At 38.7% G+C, this 19,865-nt stretch overlaps 2 protein-coding genes across 2 annotated transcripts; one reads left to right on the plus strand and one right to left on the minus strand.

Annotated features, from left to right (window-relative positions):
• The first annotated feature begins 5,069 nt into the window (after positions 1-5,069).
• On the plus strand, positions 5,070-10,843 carry emp1 (epithelial membrane protein 1). Its single transcript, XM_067578913.1, has 5 exons — positions 5,070-5,191; positions 6,215-6,306; positions 6,799-6,898; positions 7,265-7,405; positions 9,336-10,843. Exons 2-5 carry the CDS (start codon positions 6,232-6,234, stop codon positions 9,494-9,496), a joined length of 477 nt encoding a protein of 158 aa, XP_067435014.1. The 5' UTR covers positions 5,070-5,191; positions 6,215-6,231; the 3' UTR covers positions 9,497-10,843.
• On the minus strand, positions 10,315-19,743 carry f8a (coagulation factor VIII associated). The gene is made up of 12 exons (XM_067578911.1): positions 19,623-19,743; positions 19,104-19,150; positions 18,277-18,349; positions 16,427-16,586; positions 16,154-16,222; positions 15,895-16,015; positions 14,387-14,479; positions 14,016-14,080; positions 11,873-11,954; positions 11,677-11,723; positions 11,231-11,286; positions 10,315-11,114 (listed from the first exon to the last, which is right to left on the minus strand). The coding sequence occupies exons 1-12, from the start codon at positions 19,679-19,681 to the stop codon at positions 11,033-11,035; spliced, it is 954 nt and encodes a 317-aa protein (XP_067435012.1). The 5' UTR covers positions 19,682-19,743; the 3' UTR covers positions 10,315-11,032.
• Positions 19,744-19,865: the final 122 nt, after the last annotated feature.

Here is a 19,865-nt window from a genome sequence, read left to right on the forward strand (position 1 = left end):
CACAGACCTATATTAAGGTAATCTTTTAAAGACCATAATAGTTTTACCCTGTCGGTAGTTGAATTAAGTTATTAAGCATCATCAAATTGCCGATTTCACAAGCTGCCAAGTAAAGTCTGTATTTTTTTAAATCTTAATTTTTGAGATGCATTATCTCTTATACAAGGGAGACTTGGCCAAAATGGCAGCATACAGTAGGTGTCACAAAGTCAAATAAAAACACATTAATTTACAACAATCACATCCAACACAACAAAACAGGATCTGACAAATAAAAGAGAGAAAAACGTGACTGCATGATATGAAGGCAGTGTTTCCAGATGAAGTTTATCTTGTAAATTCTTCCAGGTGAATAATATGAAAATGCAGTTTTACTAAGTTCAGAGCAGAGTCCAGGGATACTGAGGATTATCCTTCTAGATGATCGAGTCTGTTAAAAACAGGAGAAAGCATTTCACAAAAGGTAACCAGGAATGTTACCAATGATGGCTTCAACAATGAAGACAGGCTACCTTTATGAACCTTTCTCTGTATAGAGAAATACTGGATTTATACCAATATTACTAATATTGCTTGTTTAAGGTGGTATTGACTGTGTCAACATATCAGTATATATATGCATTCTATAGTTTTGTACTCTTGAGATTTCATGAATCCCAAAAAGCAAACACATAAACAACCTATTTTTAAATTGAAAATCAGCAGATAACACTGAATCTGTCGTTTTTTCTTAATTTACAGACATTTTCCATTTATTATTGTCCAAGTTGGTAAGGAGAAGTGGGAACACTGGCTGAGTGGTTTTGTCCAACAAGGAGATGACTGCTTGATAAAGATTAGTCCTAGATGTAGTTTGGATGAAGAGGAACAGTAGCAGTTACTGACCGATGTTTTATAGATGAGGTGTAGGGATGAAATATGAGGGATTCATCTGCAGGAATGAGTCATGAGTTGTCGGAGAGACGGGAGGAGTGTCGGGCAAACGTGACTCTGGGGGAGTTTCTTGGTTATTGTGTTGCTGCAGATTTGCAGTAGGCTGCTTCGGGTGGGACTGCTGTAAGCCTGAGTGTCCAGAGGCAACAAGAGCCGCTGGAATTAATCTGAAAAGCTCAGACTTCTGTTGCTCTGCAGAACTTAAATCCTGCAGTGGCTGCGGTGGTAATCGATTGGATGTAACAGGAATGTGCAGAGGCAGTTCAAAAGGAGTTGGGTTGAGTTGGGAGCCTGAGAGTAGAGTCTATGAAGGGCAAAGAGATTTGTTGTGGGAAGATGTGTGCAGTCGAACAACCTCAGCACATTGTTGCTGCAAGTGGCCTTTGCTGTTTGTTGTGTGACACTTAAGGAGAGAAAATTGAACATCAGTCAGTTTAGAAAAGGTATGAAGCAGTGGATATGTGTCCCCAGGATGCAAGATGTCCCAACACAACCTGTTAGGATGATATAGGTGGATAAGGAATTTGTAAATAACAGGAAAGCTCTATTTCTGTCACCCAGAGCTGAATATATATTCTGCACAACTGATCCTAGAAGACAGCAAAAGATTTTTGCAAAAAAACAATATTCAAAGTTAGAAATAAGATTATTGTTGACATTTATTCCAGAAAGTCCACCTGACATCAAATTTAATCATCCTTCTTTGCAGTCAAAAATAATGCCATCATGTTTTTTAAGTGAATAGTTTTGTATTATTAGAATGAAGAAATAAGATTATTTAGGAAAATATCAGTAATTCTCCTTTTTGTCTTTTGTAGCTGGACCAAACCAGCATCTAACGGGTCCAAAGTGACATTTGCAATGTGCTGCAGCTCAGCAGCTAATTAGCTAATTAGCCTGCTAACTGACGTTAGTGGTGCACTTTTCACCGGTGAGTGTTTATTTGGTGGCTGGTTCAACAAGCTAAGGTGCAGGACGAGACATGTGTTCATGTTTGTAAGTTAGATGAGAAGGAGGCTAACAGGAGGACTAATGTGGGTTGTTGTTCAGGGTCTGTGGCTCTTGTGTTGCGTAGCAGGATGCAATCAGGCTCCGTGTGACGTCCGCTCTGCCGATGATCAAACAATCAAAGATTTGATTTGCTGTATTGAAATAAGGACTCCAGCAGATGCGACGTATTTAATCAAAATAATGTAAACATGGGATACAATCATGAAATCAAAGATATTAAAATATTGATTTCTCCCTTTTGGTTTATGATTTTTTTCCAAGGGAGAACACAGGACAAGTGATTTACCGAGCAGATATGTATGCTGCAGTAGACCAAAAAAAAAAAAGGCAATTTAATTTCAGTTGGACTATAAATAAGGCCTTTTCAGCAGCAGCTGCTCCTCTGTAATGTGTGTCCAATGAACGCTCACTGCACAATGGATGTGATATTGTACTCTCTGTAGAGGCCCACATGTTGTGATGGGAATAGAAAACACCGCTGACTCAGAAGTGGTGTATGAGGGGGGAATCGGCACTGCTCACCCACTCACCATTCACTGTGAAGATATGACAAACCATCAGGGGTCAGATATAATGGTTTCAATCTTGACTTCTATTCAGACTCACTGCCAGGAGAAAATACTTCCTCTAGTCTATTCTCACACCCTCTGACAATAGTATCGCTCTCAAATGAATTTCACCTCAGCAGCACTATAATAAAAACAGAAACTTACACTAATGGCTCTATCAGCCATAACAGAAAGTTACGTAACACAGAAGTTGACTCATGCATCTAACAACAACCACTGAGCAATTTATTCACACTGAAGGAGATACAGGATTTGGTTTAATAGGACAAATCCAATCTGTTTATAGTGTCATCTTCATAGACTGCTAGTTTACTTCCCTACATGTGAGCCATATACCAGCCACAGATGACCCGAGTGAGAAAGTGTCAGTACAATCTTGATTTGTTTCCGTGGTTACGCTGCTCACACTGAGTGAATCTGTACTGTCAACACATGAGGGCGTGGTCAGTAACAGAGCAAAGGAAGTAATTATGGTATCTGTCCTCGTCCCACCTCCAGGAGGATAAAGCAGCCATTGTCGTACACAGATCAGGACTACCTCAGTCCATGTGGTCTTAACTGAGAGACCTCAGCCTGAGGGGAGATAACACAGAGGCAGACATGAGCTGAGGCCTGTTGGAAAAGAAAAGCCATAAATTCTTTTACTGGTTTTCAAAACAGCTCTTTTATCATAATGAGAAGACCCACAACTACTTGAGCTTTCTTTTGTCCAAGACAGGTGATAAAAGGCTTTAGTAGATGTGCACTGTCTGCCAAGTAATCCCCTAATAACATGGTGTTATTTGACTGTAGCCACTAATAATACCAATCTGACTATATCTGTTTAAAATATGACAGTTTGTGGTTAATATGACAGCTTCTAGTAGCCACCATTGATAATGTAAGTGAATTTTTCCTCTTCTCTACCCTTTTGTTTTCACATTTAAGAGAGTTCTATATAGAGAGGAAAAAAATAAATGTTTTATAATCAACCTATGAGTTTATAAATGTCATGAAAAAGGTTCCTATTCGTATATTAAATGAATTGATTTTCCAGTGGAATCTCAGACCATTACAGGTGTCATTAAAGCACTTGGAAATAGTCAAAAGTCAAATGTCAGTATATATATTTTTTGGTATTTTGCCACCCCAAGTGCTCTCAACAGACACATTTTATACACCCAGAGGCTTAAAGGGATACAAAATATATTACAAAATATGATTATTGAGAACAGGACTGCAACTAACAATTATTTTCATTATCAATTAATCTGCAGATTCTTTTCTCGATATATTGTTTTGTCTGTAATAAGTGAAAAATGACCATTATAATCTCTTAGAGGTCATGATGACGTCTTCAAATGTCTTGTTTTGTTTGATAAACTGTCCAAAATCCAAAAATATTCAGTTTACTGTCACAGAAAAGCTTCAAATCCTCACATTTGTGAAGCAAATTTTTGATATTTTTGCTTAAAAAATTACCAAAACAATTGCTCAATTAACAAAATAGTTGCTGATAATTTTCTGTCAATCAACTAATCAATTAATTGACTAACTGTTGCAGCTCTGATTGAGAGCACATGTAAGGGAACAAGGAAAGGATCAGGCTACACTGAGAAAGTGGGGAAAGTCATTTCCTGACACAAATCTGCAGAACCTTTATATAATCAGCAAGAATATTCTTACATAGGATGCTTCCACTTCTGTTTCAAAATACCCCCCCCCCCCCCCCCCCCCCCCCCCCCCCCCCCTTGTCTGTGAATGTGTTTTATGCACGTCATTTTATTTTTATATTATGTAAACCTCGGGGGAGCGGGCAGTGGAAACCACATTAAAGATCCCATCAAGTTCCTGCACAGGTTCACGTCCACCTTCTGCTGGAAACACACTGAACATCAGCTGTTGCTGTGATTGATACTAAATAATCTGTTCAGAGCTTTTTATTGATCTGGACTTATTTTAATTTCAGTCTGTTGCACCAATCACAACTGCATCAACAATATTTCATTTCACTTTGTACTTGCTTGAAGACATGTCACCATCAGAGTATGATGGTGTTGGAAATGTGAAGATGCCCCTGGTGTCTGGAGCTGCACCGCTGTCTACATCACTTCTTAATGCTCCATCTATGGAGGAGTCATTTTAAGTGCATAATGAACCGGAAAATGTGTTAAAGTAGTCTGAAAGCACAAGAGGTACACTTGCGCTGCAGGATATGTTTATGTACTGTATGTCCAAAATGATATTTCATATTCATATGAAGACCACTAAAGCTACAGACAGTTTATTGTGAAGATAAAACACCCAGGTGAGCTGTTAGATGAAAGAAATCAGATGAGTCTGAAGCAGTCTAGGAAGGTATTTAAGGAATAAAAAGAGAGCAGAACACCAACACATCTGGAGCAGCTTCAGCTGTTAAAAGTCTGTGTGACAATGAATGATTTTGGAGACGTTACTCCTTTTTACGCAGCGTTTTTTTTTTTTTTTTTGCATGAGGGTGAACCAGAAGCAGTTTGGCTCGTCTGGACATTTCATTGAGGGAAGAAAATTTGAAACTTTATGGGTGGGGCTTGGTGGGGGGAAAGAGAGCGAATAAGGGAAAACAGAGTGATGTGTGTGCTGCGAATTCAAAGCTGGGTGGGTCTACAGTGTTTCACATTCCCAAATAACTCCCGGGCCGTGCGTTAAAGCGCTTTGAGGTAATGTTTATACACGTTGTTTACATTTTTCAGCAGTTATGTCTTATAGATGATGCTCTATGACGCAATTACGCAAGATTTGGGAGGTTTTGAGGCGTGTTGGCTACAGAAAAGTAAATTTAAGCGTGGTTCAGGTTTGCTTTGAAGAATTGTACGGATATGACTTTGAGCGCAACAAAGACGCGCGAATGAAAACTGTATATAAAGTAAAGATTAAAAGTCATAATGGTTCATATTTCGGTTTGTAATTTAAGAGGTGTTTTCATTATTATTTTCAGTCGTTGTATTCTCGCGCTTTTTTCAAAGTAGTTGCCTGTAGTACAGGGCCTGTGTGTGTAACGGAGCAGCACCCATTTGGGAACATCGTCCAAACAAACGCGCCTTTCTTGTCAACGGAAATAGTCTATAACCATGAAAAACGAGTCGTTAAGCAAACGGACACGTATTTCTGGGCGCTACAAATGAATGTCAATTCATCTGAGACGTCTTATTATAGAAATAACGGTTTTTTAAAAAGTTTAATTGAATGATCTGAGCAGCTTTCAGGAACCTGTGATGTGTTTGACAGCAGCTGTGCAGTTATTCAAAAAATTTTCTGCGAGACTTCTGGGGCGAGTTTGGACTTGCATACAACGGATCTCCTCTCCTCTATCATTCCTCTTTCTCTTTCTGTTTGAGACAGTGTTTGTTTGTGGTCTGTCATAGGCTACTTTTGGGGACAAATTTCAGACTTGGGACCAGTTAATTGGGGAGGGCTTGTCCAACTGTGTCTCCAATTGGGAAAAAGCTGATTTTTTGGGTCAGTGGTTAAGGTTAGGGGTTAGGGTAAGTCTCCAGGAAATGTGTGTAAGTCTATGTAATGTCCCCAAAAGTGATCATTGTCTGATATGTGTGTGTGTGTGTGTGTGTGTGAGAGAGAGAGACAGAGAGAGAGAGAGAGAGAGAGAATTGATGACTGTGTTACGTGAGTCCGTGTGTGGAAACTAATTTCTGTGCATCCTTCCGCCTCCTCCCTGTTCTCAGTTTTTCATAAGGCCACGATGTTGATGCTGGCTGGAATCGTTCTTCTGCACATCACCACCATCATCCTACTTCTGGTGGCCACCATTGATAGTGTAAGTGGTTCATTTTTATTCACATCTTGTCTTTTTGTTTTCTCATTTAACAGTGCACCTCTGCTCAGAGGAAGAACAGAAGATCTATAGCCTATGAGTTTATAAAAGCCAACCAAAGGCTCCTACAGGGTTTTTTTTCAGAGCAAATACAAAAACCTTAAGCAATATTGAAAATTTCTCTGATGAAAACTTGGAAATACCAAGGAGTAAAATGTCAAAATATGTGTTTGGGGAGTATTTCGGCACCCACAGTGGTGCAGATCTACGTTATTTCTACAGAGTCGTGTTAACCAACTCTTACAGAATAGGCTCTATTTTTAGAAACAGACATGTAAGAAGACACTGATCTGTCTATACTGGTGCATGTATACACTTGTGGAGGACGACAATAAGTGAGGAAAGACAAGCATAAACATTTGTTGACACATTAAATCTGCAGACATCTGCCTTGATATCCTCGGTGTGTATTCATATCTTCCTCTGTGTCTTCAGGCCTGGTGGGTCACTGATACAATGACAACTGACTTATGGGGCAGGTGGGATCAGACGGGCTCAGGCTGGCACTACACTCACCTAAAAGACTTCCCAGACGGTAAACCTTAAATGCATGTTTTTATGAATGAGATCGGTGGTCTGAGAACTGTTACTTTTGACACAATTAAGTTCACATGATGATGATGTTGATATGAAAAGACAGGACAGATGTTAAGATGTAGAAACAGCAAGGATGCTGATCAGGAGATCTTAATGGTCATTAATATGGTACATGATCAGCAATCAGAGTTCATATGCTAATGAAATTGTTTGCACAATTCTACAATATGTTAATAAATGATCAGTAATAATTTTATGAATGTTAATATTATGAATAGATCAGCAGTAAGCAGTTATGATGCATAAAACATAACGGGGTTACTGTTATTGTCGACCTTTCACTGACAGTGTGTCTGTTTTGTAGAATTACTCCAGACGGCGCAGGCCACCTCGGTGCTGGCCTGTATTTTTGCCATCCTGGCCTTGTTTGTGTTTGTGGCTCAGCTGTTCACTCTACCCAAGGGCCAGAGGTTCACCTTCACTGGCGTTTTACAGCTAATCGCCTGTAAGTAACCTGGGGTCAAATGTCTGACCTGCAGCTATAAGAAATAATGATTTATTTGCTTGCTTCTTATACCTGAGATTTGTCCATTTCTCTGGATGGGATGTTGCTAATGCTTGGCTGGTTTGAGACCCATTTTTAGGCTTGTGTTTCTGTGTTACTGTAAATATTTTCATTTGATAAGGCTCAGCTCTTCTCAGCTTCCTATAGTCCAAAATATTAGAGCAAATAAATGCTGGGAAGGAGTAGCACTGAAAACCAATAAGTTGAGCTTTATTACTGGGACTGAATTGGCAGAACGTGGATCATGATCCCTAAACAATATTGTGAGCCTGTCGGTTCCTCCGTTTGGATCCTTCACATCACATTTGACACCAGATTTATTAAGGCTGAGCTCAGTCTCAGGTTCACTTTTTTCTGCATGATGCCATTAAGAAAAAGGTCACGTCTCATCAACATTCTTCTGGTTTTAAGTTTATCCGATGGCACATGATTGAATATCACTGCCCCATTTAACTTACAGTTAGATTCATTTTTAGGAGTATGAACCTTTGCTGGTGTCAAAAGCTGATAATTGAACATTTTCATACTTCAGGTTGTCAGTCTTTATTGTCGCAGTGATTTGGCATTTTCACAGCCTGTTGGTCCCGTAAATGTAATTTAGCTTTTGGTTGTATGTGCCAGTTGAAAAGGGCAGAAATAAATACATGTGGCTGAAAACAAAATAATATCTTTCAGGGAGAAAAGCAATTTTATACGATAGGAGCAGAGAGGTGATTGTTTAAAAATATGCAAATATTGTCTGGATTGTTTTTTTGTAAATGTGCTAACTATTAGTGGGCAACGTGGACAGAATATTGTAATAAACAATAAGTTACAATATTCACTGAAATGCTTAAAATCAGATGGTGAAGTTAAGTCATATTCATGCTGCTGTATTTGGTCTTTATGAGTTGTGACAGGTTTTGGTAAAACTGAACTTATTCATGTAGACATGACATCTCTGCGTCACAGCCATGCTAGTGGCTCTGTGAGGTTAGCATAGTGCTAAAGCTCAATGCTAACCTGTTGATGCTAAGAAGATATAACGTTCAGGGCTGCAACTACTGATTATTTTCATTATCGATTAATCTGTTGATTATTTTCTCAATTAATCATTAATAAAATATCTGAAACCAGTGAAAAATGCCAATCACAATGTCAAAGTGACATCCTGAAATGTCTCATTTTGTCTGACCAACAGTCCAAAACCCCAAAATATTCAATTGACTGTAATGGAAGACCCAGACATGCAGCAAATTCTTACATTTGAGAACTTGGAATCATCAAATATTTGATCATTTTGCTTAAAAATCCAAAATAGTTGTCAATGTTTACAGTGTTCACCATCCTAGTTTAATGTGAAGCATGCTAACATATGCTAGTTAACACTAAACACAAAGCACAGCTGAGGCTGATGGGAATGTCATCAGTGTTTGCAGATGAAAAGTCGGAGCATCATCAAAGTTATTAAAATTCATCCTGAGGGGAAGACAAATGTTTCTACTAAATTTCATGGCGATCCATCCAACAGTTGTTGAGATATTTCACTCAAAACCACAGATGTATACCTCATAATGGTGCTGGAGGAAAAGTCAGGGGGATTCATTTATTCTCTGGGGATCATGTATGTCTGTACAAAATTTCATGGCAATCCATCTAATAGTTGTTGAAATATTTAAGTCTGGACCAACGTGGCAGACTGACTGACTGTTAAGTTTGTATAATTGGAAAATTAGCAGGTTAGCAGGTTTCTCATTTCACTGTGTTTTCATTTCTGCTACACAGTGACAGCTCATGAGTCTTATCTCATAACAGGGAAAAAATAATGACCTCTCAATGACCTGGTCTGGGTGTAAAGTATCTGACAGTATTCTCCTCGTCTCTCCTACAGGCCTGTGTATAATGATAGCACCCTCAGTGTACACAGCGAAGTTCCAGGGCACTGAGAAAGTGGGAGGGTTCGGACACTCCTACGTCCTGGCCTGGATCTCTTTTGTCTTCAGCTTACTCTTAGCTATCACCTACCTCATCCTGCGGAAGAAGAGCGAGTAAGGGGATAAGAGGAAGACGGCCAAGGCTGGGATCATATTCCTTTGAGTTTGGGACAGTCAGGAATGGGATTTTTTTTTTTCAGAATTTGGGGAAAAAAACCCGTTAAAAGGTTGTTGATCTACATTTGCAGCTAGGATAATTAGGGAATAATATTCAATCGCTAACAAGAGCCATTTGATATTTTGAATATTACTTAATTGAACTCATGCTAATATTACACAAAAGGCTTCACTTTTATGGACATTTTTTTTCCATCATAGATTTGTATTTGATTAAACAGAGAGGAGGATAATATTTCATTCAAGAGTAGACCAGTATGGGCTCCAAAATAATGGTTGAGATTAGGAGGGTGTGACCCCTAAAACTGCTAATTTCAAAGCAGTATGAGCGTCTTTCTACTGGGTCGTTACATATATATATATATATATATATATATGGAAACCTCGGTCATGTTTGTACTTTAAAGGAACAGCTTATATTCTGAGAAATACGGTTCACTTATTTTTCTTCTGTAGAGTTAGATAAGAACATTGCCACCAATCTTCTCATCTAACTCTCAGCAAGAAAGTAAATTTCCCAAAAATATCCCTTTAAGAATCGAACAGAGTTGAATTTTGGAATAATAAAGCCATCAGTAAAAGTTTTTTGAGATGTAGTAGTTGAAAACGTTCTGAGGAATTAAAGTACTTACCATCCTGAAGTATCAAGTCGTGAGGCTTACAGCTACTACTGCGAGTTTCCAGAGTCAAGAAGTGAAAAATACTGTATCTGGGAAGGTACGGCATGTTGGCAACACTACGACATTCATGTTGCAGTACTTGATCAGAAAACACAAGCCTTTATTTACAGGACAAGTAGTTTTAATCGTGTATCATTATTTTACAACTGAAGTATAGTGTATCCTTTGTTTTTATCGTTGTATATTGTAACCATTATATTTTTGTAACATTTTCTATTGAGTGATTTTTTTTTTAATCCATGTTTGATTTTGTGTGTTTGTAGTTGGCTGCTATCATAAGAAAGTACATGTAATTTGTACAAGTGAACATGAACCAGGGATGGAGGAAGATTGTGTTTCATTTTATCATATTTCAGAACTATACATTAGAAGGTTTTGTTTGTAATTACATTGGAATTTAAGCCATATCATTTATTAATAAAAGAAATTATAACATAAGGCATTAATATGTTTCATCTATTTAACTGCTGTGAATAAATACTACAAGATACAACTCAAAACAGTCACTATTACAAGGCATAATAAATATGTATTAACTGGTCCAGTGTTGTAGTTTGACCAATGATCACATCAGGGTAATAAACAACATACGACCAACTTCAACTGGATTTTCACTGATTTCTAAATCCATGTGATTTGACTTGGTAAGGGGAAAGTTTTATATTGTGTGCAAGTTACAACACTGAGGTTTTGAAAACAACACTTCTTCAGGCCTTACAACAGACCCAGTCAGAAACAGGAATGTTCCATTATATAAAGTATCGTTCCCAGAGGAAGTGAGTAAAAACCGGACTGTACTAAATGCCTTGGCCAGACGGCGTGATGCGCTCCTGAACCACCAGGTGGAGAAGATGATTCTGCTCCGCAGTCAGAAAAGGCCTGATGGAAGAAAAAACAGACAAACACATGATCAATATGGAAAATTAGTATAAGCAGCAATAAAATGCAGCTCCGTCGCCATCACATGATGGAAATAAACATGTTTGAACGCTCACCATAGCTCAATCTGAAGAGACTTTAGGGACTCTGTGTCTTTCTCCTGACACGCCATCTGCAAAACACATTTACTGTTATGCACTGCACAAATAAAAGGGCAACTGCAAATTCAGGAGAGCCTGACAAGGTCGTTTTACAACCTCAATAAACATGTATAAAGTCTGCCAGTTCAGAAGAAGTTGCATTACGGAATCTATTTTATTAAGGGTGTGATGATGAGTATTGATTGCCACACGTTGGAGGACACAGGTTAAAGTCTGATACCACAAACACAACTGCAAATACTGCAAATAGAAAAACGTCATTCAACTGACAAAGAAAGACAAACCCCTGCATATTTATCACTGCATTGTGAAGGCCATGAAGACCATCATTTTTCCTGTATGAGTCAGCGCAGATCAGGAAATCCTGTGAACTGTACAAGTAAGTGGATGATGAAACTCACCACGACTGACTGCAGGAGGAGGAAAACATTCTCAGGCAGGAAGGTCACTGAAGGAGAGAACAAGCACCATGTGTACACAACTTCAAGTAACTGTCTTTCATAGGAATTAGGACACAATTTCAGAGTTTTGCAGTAAAAAGGTGTGTGTGTGTGTGTGTGTGTTTTGTTTTTAAATTGAATGTTGAAGTGTAGCTACCTTGGCTGTGAGGGTCAAACGACTCCCATGCGTATCTCTCCAGGGTCTGTGCATGTTCTGGTAGCAGCTTCTGAGGCGGAGGCTACAGAGGAAAACAATAAAGTTGGACCATTAAAGTAGAATGAGTTGGCCAACAATGATTTGTTTTTATAGTGCCAGTGATACACAGAGGTGAGTACAACCGCTGTAGGAGTCCAAAAGTCTGCTTTGAAAATCACTAATATTTTCATGTAAACCTGGAAATAATCAGAAAGTCTGAGGAGTCAGAAACATTTAAAAAGAAGTTATACATGTAAAATGAAGATAATATTTAAGATTCTGCACTAAGTCAGCAATCAAATTTAAGCAAATTTGTGGCGTTGACTAACTTCACTCCTTTGTACAAAAAGTCAGATTTCCTTGAGTTGTATCTCTACCACTGAAGACACTCTGGTGGATTTGATCTACTTACCAGAGTCTCATTCAAGTAACTCAACTTGCAGCCAGTGTTCACCTGTTATAAATATGACTGCGGCTCAAGTTTCCAGCAGATCATTGCTTACTAAGTAGCATTGTGATAGTGGGAAACGTGGCATCGGAACTAAGTGAAAGTGTCAGAAGTCACATTGTTATTCTAAGCAAAGAGGGGCTTCTCAGTGTCAAATCATGGCTAGACTAAAAGTTCATAAGGGGCAGTGCATTGAACTCTAAAATGCTTTGCAGAAACCTGACCAGTTGCAACAAAAACATGATCAGGCAGACCAAAAGTTGCCACACCATCAGAAGATACCATCAAGCTTAGCTCCCTGAGACATAGAAAAGCAACTTCATCACAAAATTTGCTAAATAAAGAAGGCAAGACTCCAATCAGCAGAGGTACTGTCCAAAGAAGGCTGTCTCGTAGTGGTCTCTGAGGACTAGTAGCAGTTTCTAAACCACTTCTCAGGAGAGGAAACAAGGCCAAACACTTGGGTGGGCTAAGAAATACAAACATTTCACAATGGATGACTGGAAAAAAACATACTGATGAATCCAAGTTTGAGATTTATGGCAGTAACAGAAGGGTGTGTGTGAAGAGACAAACAGGAGAGAGAATGAAACCGCAGTGGATCAAACACACAGTGAAACATGTTGGTGGGAATATTCAAGTCTGCCAACTCAGGAGTCAGACACCTGCACCACACTGACTCCACCCTGACCCAGGAGACGCACCACTGCATTCTTCAGAGACATGTTATACCTGCTGGTTTGAAGGATTCATACTGCAGCAGGATAATGACCCCAAACACACCTCAAAACTTTGCAAAAACTACTTGAGGGCCAAAGAAGACCAAGGAGTCCTGACTGTCGTGGACTTTCATCCACAGTCACCTGACTTCAACCCTACTGAACATTTATGGGGGCACTTAAGGACTGAGAAAGCCAAGCATACTGTGACATCACAAGAAGCTCTTAGGAAACTTGTGAAATCATGCTGGAATAAAATGGGTCATCAGGTTTTACACAAACTAGTAGAGTCCATGTCAGCTGGACTGTATGCTGTCATTAAAGCAAAAGGGGACATAAAAAATACGAAGATATGATGAAATTCATGTACATTTTCCAAAGATTCAACTTTTCACTCAAATTGTTAAGCTGATATAATCATTTGATGAATGAAAGACAAACAAACAAATGCAAAATAGAAGTATCATCACTAGTGGTCTCAGACTTTTGGACCCCGTTGTATAAAACCAATATTTTGATCTGATGTTGATTCTCTTTGTGTTTCCTTCTTTTTCTGCTTCCAGACAGTTCAACCTTTCACTAGTGTACGGCTGTTTGACAATGAAAGATTGGCAGCTGTTCATGTATTAAAAACGTTCAGATTTTCTCTTCTGTACACAGTTTTCCATTACAACTACCTATAAATATGAATTATAAAACAAGTGAAATGAATCAACAGGACAGGTTTGATTCCTACTTTCCACAAAAGTCCTTTTTTGGGGGTCGTACTGGATTTTCCTCTTCAGTTATATATCATTATTGAGATACAGATGTTTTTCTTGCCATAAATATCACATCTCAGAATCACCATCAAAATCAAGTTCCCATAACTATTGTGATAGTATTGCATTAAGAGTTAACTCTTATATGGCTTGATGTGTAAAATCATTGTGCCTACCTCGAGCAACATCAGCAGCAACACTCTGGAGATCTCACATTTTGCCACAATGTCCAGAAAAGCTCCTTAAAGATTTAAAGAAAATGAAGACAGAAGAGAAATCAAGACATATTTCATTATATTTAATAGTTTCTACTCACTGTAATCAAATAAAATGCAATCATGATATTTAATATTTATCATTATCTTTATATTTGTTGGAATTTCCTGATTTTGCTAAAGTTCTTATAACTAAATTGTATTTTTGTAGACATTACATTCAGCCTCTATATAGAAAGTCATATAACCGGGGATCCATTCCGTATGTTTTCCCCCATATGAGAAGATTTTATCAGGTAGAGCCTGCAGATAACTGCCTATCAGAGCCTCACCAACAGGGGTGCTGGTGCCTGGTAGCTGCAGTCCTCTCTCCTGGCATACAAGCTGCATCTCTGTAAACACTGACAGAGCGCCATCGTAGTCACCTGCAAAACACAAGAGACACGCAAGTTCACACAACAGAGAATCAAGTCATATAGACTGTATATGCACACATACATATAAATATGTATATATATATATATATATATATCACCAAAGTCATTATAATTAATCCACTGGGGACCATGAATGTCTGTACCAAGTTTCATGACAATCTATCCAATAGTTGTAAAGATATTAGATACCATTATTGGCACCCTTGAATTGTTTGTACAACCTGTACAATATCTTCAGTAATAAATGGAAATGTACCAATTTTGTATCATCAGAATATTTTAATAGGATGTCCAAAGTAATTCAGCGACAAAAAAACTTGCATGTAGTAATTTCAAGAAGAAATAGAATATAAGATGTGGACGGTAATAACGGCACCCTTCCCTAATATTTGGTTGCACATCCCTTTGCAACGATGACTGCCTCCAAACGTTTCTTGTAGCCATCTATGAGCTTCTTGCACCGGTCAGCTGGTAGTTTCTCCCACTCTCCTTTGCCATTTGTTCAAGTTCCTGAATGTTTACAGGATTCCTTTCCCCAATAGCAGATTTCAGCTCTCTCCAAAGATTATCAGTTGGACTGAGATCAGGACTCATTGCTGGCCAGTTTAAAACAGTCATTTTTTTCCTTTTCAACCATTCTTGAGTGCTTTTGGATGTGTGCTTTGGGTCTTTATCAGCTTCAGACTTCTTAATAACGTTGCGAACTGTTGAAACAGGGATACCAAGGTCTTTGGAGATGGCCTTGTACCCTTCAGAGGTCTCATGTTTGGTTATAAAGGCACTGGTGATGCTCTCAGACAGCTCCCTTGTCTTGACCATAACAAGTGGCTTTTTTAAGCATTAAAGCCATCATTCATTAACTAATTCAAGTCATGCGGGCACTGACAAATTATCACAGGTGAGTAATTTCTAATTTATCACAGGTTGGTCAAATGTTACTATTTTTTTCAAACTGATATGAAGGGTGCCAATACCAGTGTCACAGCAATCTTTCAGTTTTTATAGTTTTTTCCTCCTATTTTTTTTTTTTAAGAAGATACTGTTTCATCATTTGTTGTTCTGTACCAAACTGAGTGTCTATAGACCAAAGCTGTTTCACTAGATTCATTCTTTTCAGAAGAAATTCTACATGATGTACTTTTCATGGCTGCCAATAATGGTGACCAGAACCACAAATGTTAACCGTATTGTGGCTCTCATGGAAAAGTCATTACAGTTCATCCTCTGGGCACCTTGAATGTCTGTACCAAGTTTCATGACAATTTATCCAACAGTTGTTGAGATATATCAGTCTGGACCAAAGTGGTGGATCGACCAACCAACCAATCTCTAGAGCTATGACACTAGCTAATAAAACATGTATCGGCTACATAATCAGATGTAAATGGACAGACTAAACTCACGTGTGAGAATTTTACATGTGGCCATTTCTCCCATTGACAACAGAGCTTCAATTGGAGTCTGTGTCTGCAACTCTGCAGCCCTCTGGTAATGAACAATAGCCTCTCCTGGTCTGTTCATCTCCTATTGAAGCCAGAGGGGGGAGTTAAGATTAACATCTTTAATGAAATACATCAACGTTAAGCAAAAATATTAAAAAAATAAATAAATAAAGATAATTCATCTTGTGGGACAGCTTGAATCTGTGGTCTTAAGTTTTACCTTGAGCGCGTTGCCAAGTTCTAGACACAAGCTGGCTGCCATCACAGGCTGGTTCATCTCAATGTACACCTGTAGACCATTTGAACAAAAGCATTATCCTACTGTCTCTGTATGGATATGGTAACAACACAGAACGCTACTACAAAATCTATACTCAATAACTTCAATCTGTTCACATATTCAACAAAAAATCACAGATATTTATACCACACACAGATGCTTTTAACACTAAAACATATCATCTAAAACAGAAAACTAGATATCACAGTGTACCTTGATGGCAAAACTGTAGCAGTTGAGTGCAGCCTGAAGGTGCTCATCAAAGCCCGGAGCCTGCAGGGCCCTGTTCTCCTTCTCAGACGAGAGGAAGAGGCGGGCAGCATCGGTTAACGCCAGAGCCTCTCCAGGAGCGTTGAAGAGAGTCTGCTCACACCTGCAGTCAAGACGTTCAGAATATGTAATAACAACAGAGGCACTAATGAACACAACAGTAAACTTGTCATGCCCATGAATGATACAGGATCCCACTGTGCCGATTAGGAACATCTCTGTCACCCTGTGGTGGTTTATTGTTTGGGCAAGAATAACTACAGAGGAGCCATCATTCATTAAACTATACATTTACGAGATGATCTGACTGACTGGTTCATAAGTCTTACTAATTTTTCAATCTTGGAAACCATTGGTTATCTGTCTGATGACGATTTTGCCTCTGGGGGCAATGGCAAATATTTTGGCTAAATCGTCATCAGACAGATAGTCGAAGGGTTCAGAGATTGCATTTTGGCCAATGCGTTCCACCTCTTCTGCTCTCAACATGGACAGTTTACCTGCAACCAACCAAAGCCCACTCAAATGTGATTGGTCAATAGTACTCGGACTACAAACGGAAACCAGAACGCTTCTGGTACCAAAATCTTGTCCCGTTGACTACAGATTGTGCATTTATATGCAGCATATGTTTATAGAGATTACTCATTTTTAAATTTTTTAAATGACAATGTAGCAATCTGTTTGAACCAATCAGCATTTTTTGAGCTAAAAACTGTCAAGATTTCTAAAATTGTGCAACATGATATGATAAGACATGTGAGTGGTGAATGAACAAATTACTTGATTAATGTAAAGATAATGTAGCAAACTTTTGACTCTACTGTCATCACTCTGAATATTCGAGAACTCAATAATGTGACGTCAAGTTTTATCAGATTCTGATCAGTGGTGTATTTCATACATCTATTAGACAAGTTTAAGTTTAAGCCACAGAACTATCACTCCAATGCACAAACCAAATTACTTTTCTTTGTTAATCCCAGACAAAAGTACCACATATTCCAGAGGCAGGCTATCCTAAATAGGGTACCTCATGTTTAAATGCATCTACATTCTTTTCATTTACTTCACTTAATATGAGGTTGTTGTGAAACTCATTTCAACCCATTAACTTGCCTCTACTCTTCTGGGAATACTTAACACAAGATTTTGGAACCTGGCTGCAGAGATTTTTCCCATCCAGCCACATGAGGCTCACAGTAGTCTCAATGGTGATTAAAGGGGTTGAGGTCAGGGCTCTGTGCAGGCTAGTCAAGCTCTTCAACACCAAACTGGGAAAACCATTTCTTTATGAACCTCATTTTGTGCATGGAGGCAGACACAGGAAAGAGCCTTTCCCAAACTGTTACCGCAAATGTGAAAGCACACTACTGTATGAAATATCACTGTCTGTTTGTGTTTAGTACAAATTTCCCTCTTTGTGTTTCCCTGGATAGTTTATTTGAGAAGTTGTAACCCTGGAAGACTTGACTAATTTGGATGGGTGAAGCCTCATATACAGTTAAGATAAATGTTTGAATATATTTTTGCACAAAATGAGGACTGTGGATTTTGTCCCCCATCATTTACATTGAAAGTGCATGAAGAATGGATCTTTTAATAGCCAGTATGAACAGGAGGAATGACTACAGCAAGGAATTTTTGGTGTTCATTTGGGCACCTGACGATTGTTTTGAGACAGACTTGAAAATTATGACCCTGTCCTTTTAATAGTGTATCTATACACTGAAATTCTTCAGATAAATCTGATACAAAGGGTGTGAGTGCGCATTAACTTAGAGTCCTCTTACCGAGCCATGGCCAGGTTACAGAAGGCAGCATATTGCAGGCAGTCTTGCTGCTTCAGCTCCTTGGCTAACTGACCTGAGAGGACAGAACAACAAACAAATGAGATATAAACTGACAAGAAACAGTTTAAAGGACATGTTCACAATTTTTCCAGTCTGTTTTAAAACAACGGTCTGGTGCCCAAATTAACATTGAAACAGGTTTCTCTTGCCATAATCACTCCACTTGTTCATACCAGCCATTAGAAGATCCCTTCATAATGAACTTACAAAGTGATGGGGGACAAAATCAACAAGCCTCCCTCTGTGCAAAAATGTACTTAAAAGTTTATCTGAAACTAATATGAAGCACCAACCATCCAAATTAGTCATATCAAGTAGATGTCTTTTAACGTTACAGTCTTTTTAGTGCCAAAGTTCCTCTTTTTGTTACTGTACTTCCACCGCGGCTCAACAGGGAAACACAAAGAGGGAATTTGATGCTAAAAAGACTGTAAATGTGGCAGATATCCACTTGATATGACTAACTCAGACTGCTGAATTTAAATGCATTTCTGCACAAAATGACGGAGTGGACACACTGTGGATTTTGTCCCCCATCACTTACATTGAAAGCACATTTGAAGGGGATCTTTTAATAGCCAGTATGAACAGGACGAATAATTACAGCAAGGAAAACCTCTTTCACTGTTCATGTGGACACCTGACTGTTGTTTTAAGACAGACTTGACACATTGTGGACCTATCCTTAACTAACGCAGAGCTGGAAGAAAGGCTGGTTGGTGTTATTTAGTGCATAATCTGAATACGGTCATTTTTACGTTACTTACCAAACTGTTCACTTGCCTCCGCTACATTGGGCTTCCGAAGAAAACGTCTGCGACAAGGAAAAACAAGCCTGTCAGTTTTCTAAAATTTCACAGTTAGCGTTAAGTAACCAGTTATCAAGCTATCATAAATCCAACTAATTAAACGTCGAGTTAGTCAGCTTTAAGAGAGGATTGATTAAGCATCGCTGCACGGTAAGCTTAGCTTGTTTTGCTAACTGAGCTGTAGCTTGTAAACGTTAGCTGCCAAATACAACAGCAACACCTTAAATACTGTGTTTTATAAACCTGGATGGTACAAGTACAGTCTATCTAATTCAATTAGCTCTAAAAAATACAGTAAAAGCACATCCACACACACAAAACCGGGTTAACCGTGACACTGACAGGAAAGGTAACGTAAGTGGCAGTTATCGTTAGCTAGCTGTATCGCTTATCTGTAACATTATTGCAAAGTAAATTTACACTAAACCTTATAATCAGTCCTGTTACTGTTAGAGATAATGTAACTGATAGCCTTACTTTTTCAGTTTATTTGATACAGCGCGGTATCTCGCCAGAAAATCTCCTTCTGCAGCCATGATCAATACAGGAAAAACAACTAAAATAAACCAGGAAGTCCGACTTGACAGGAGCGTTGGCATTGGCTCGTAGAATCCATACATCACAATTTCATTGGTTGACGTTTACTAAGGGTGGAACTTATCAGAGAAGGAAATGTCCAAATAAGGAGTGATGTTACTGCTACGCAGGGATGGCGAGCTT

This window comes from Thunnus thynnus, chromosome 3 (assembly GCF_963924715.1).
Source record: "Thunnus thynnus chromosome 3, fThuThy2.1, whole genome shotgun sequence".
Taxonomy (NCBI): Eukaryota; Metazoa; Chordata; class Actinopteri; order Scombriformes; family Scombridae; genus Thunnus; species Thunnus thynnus.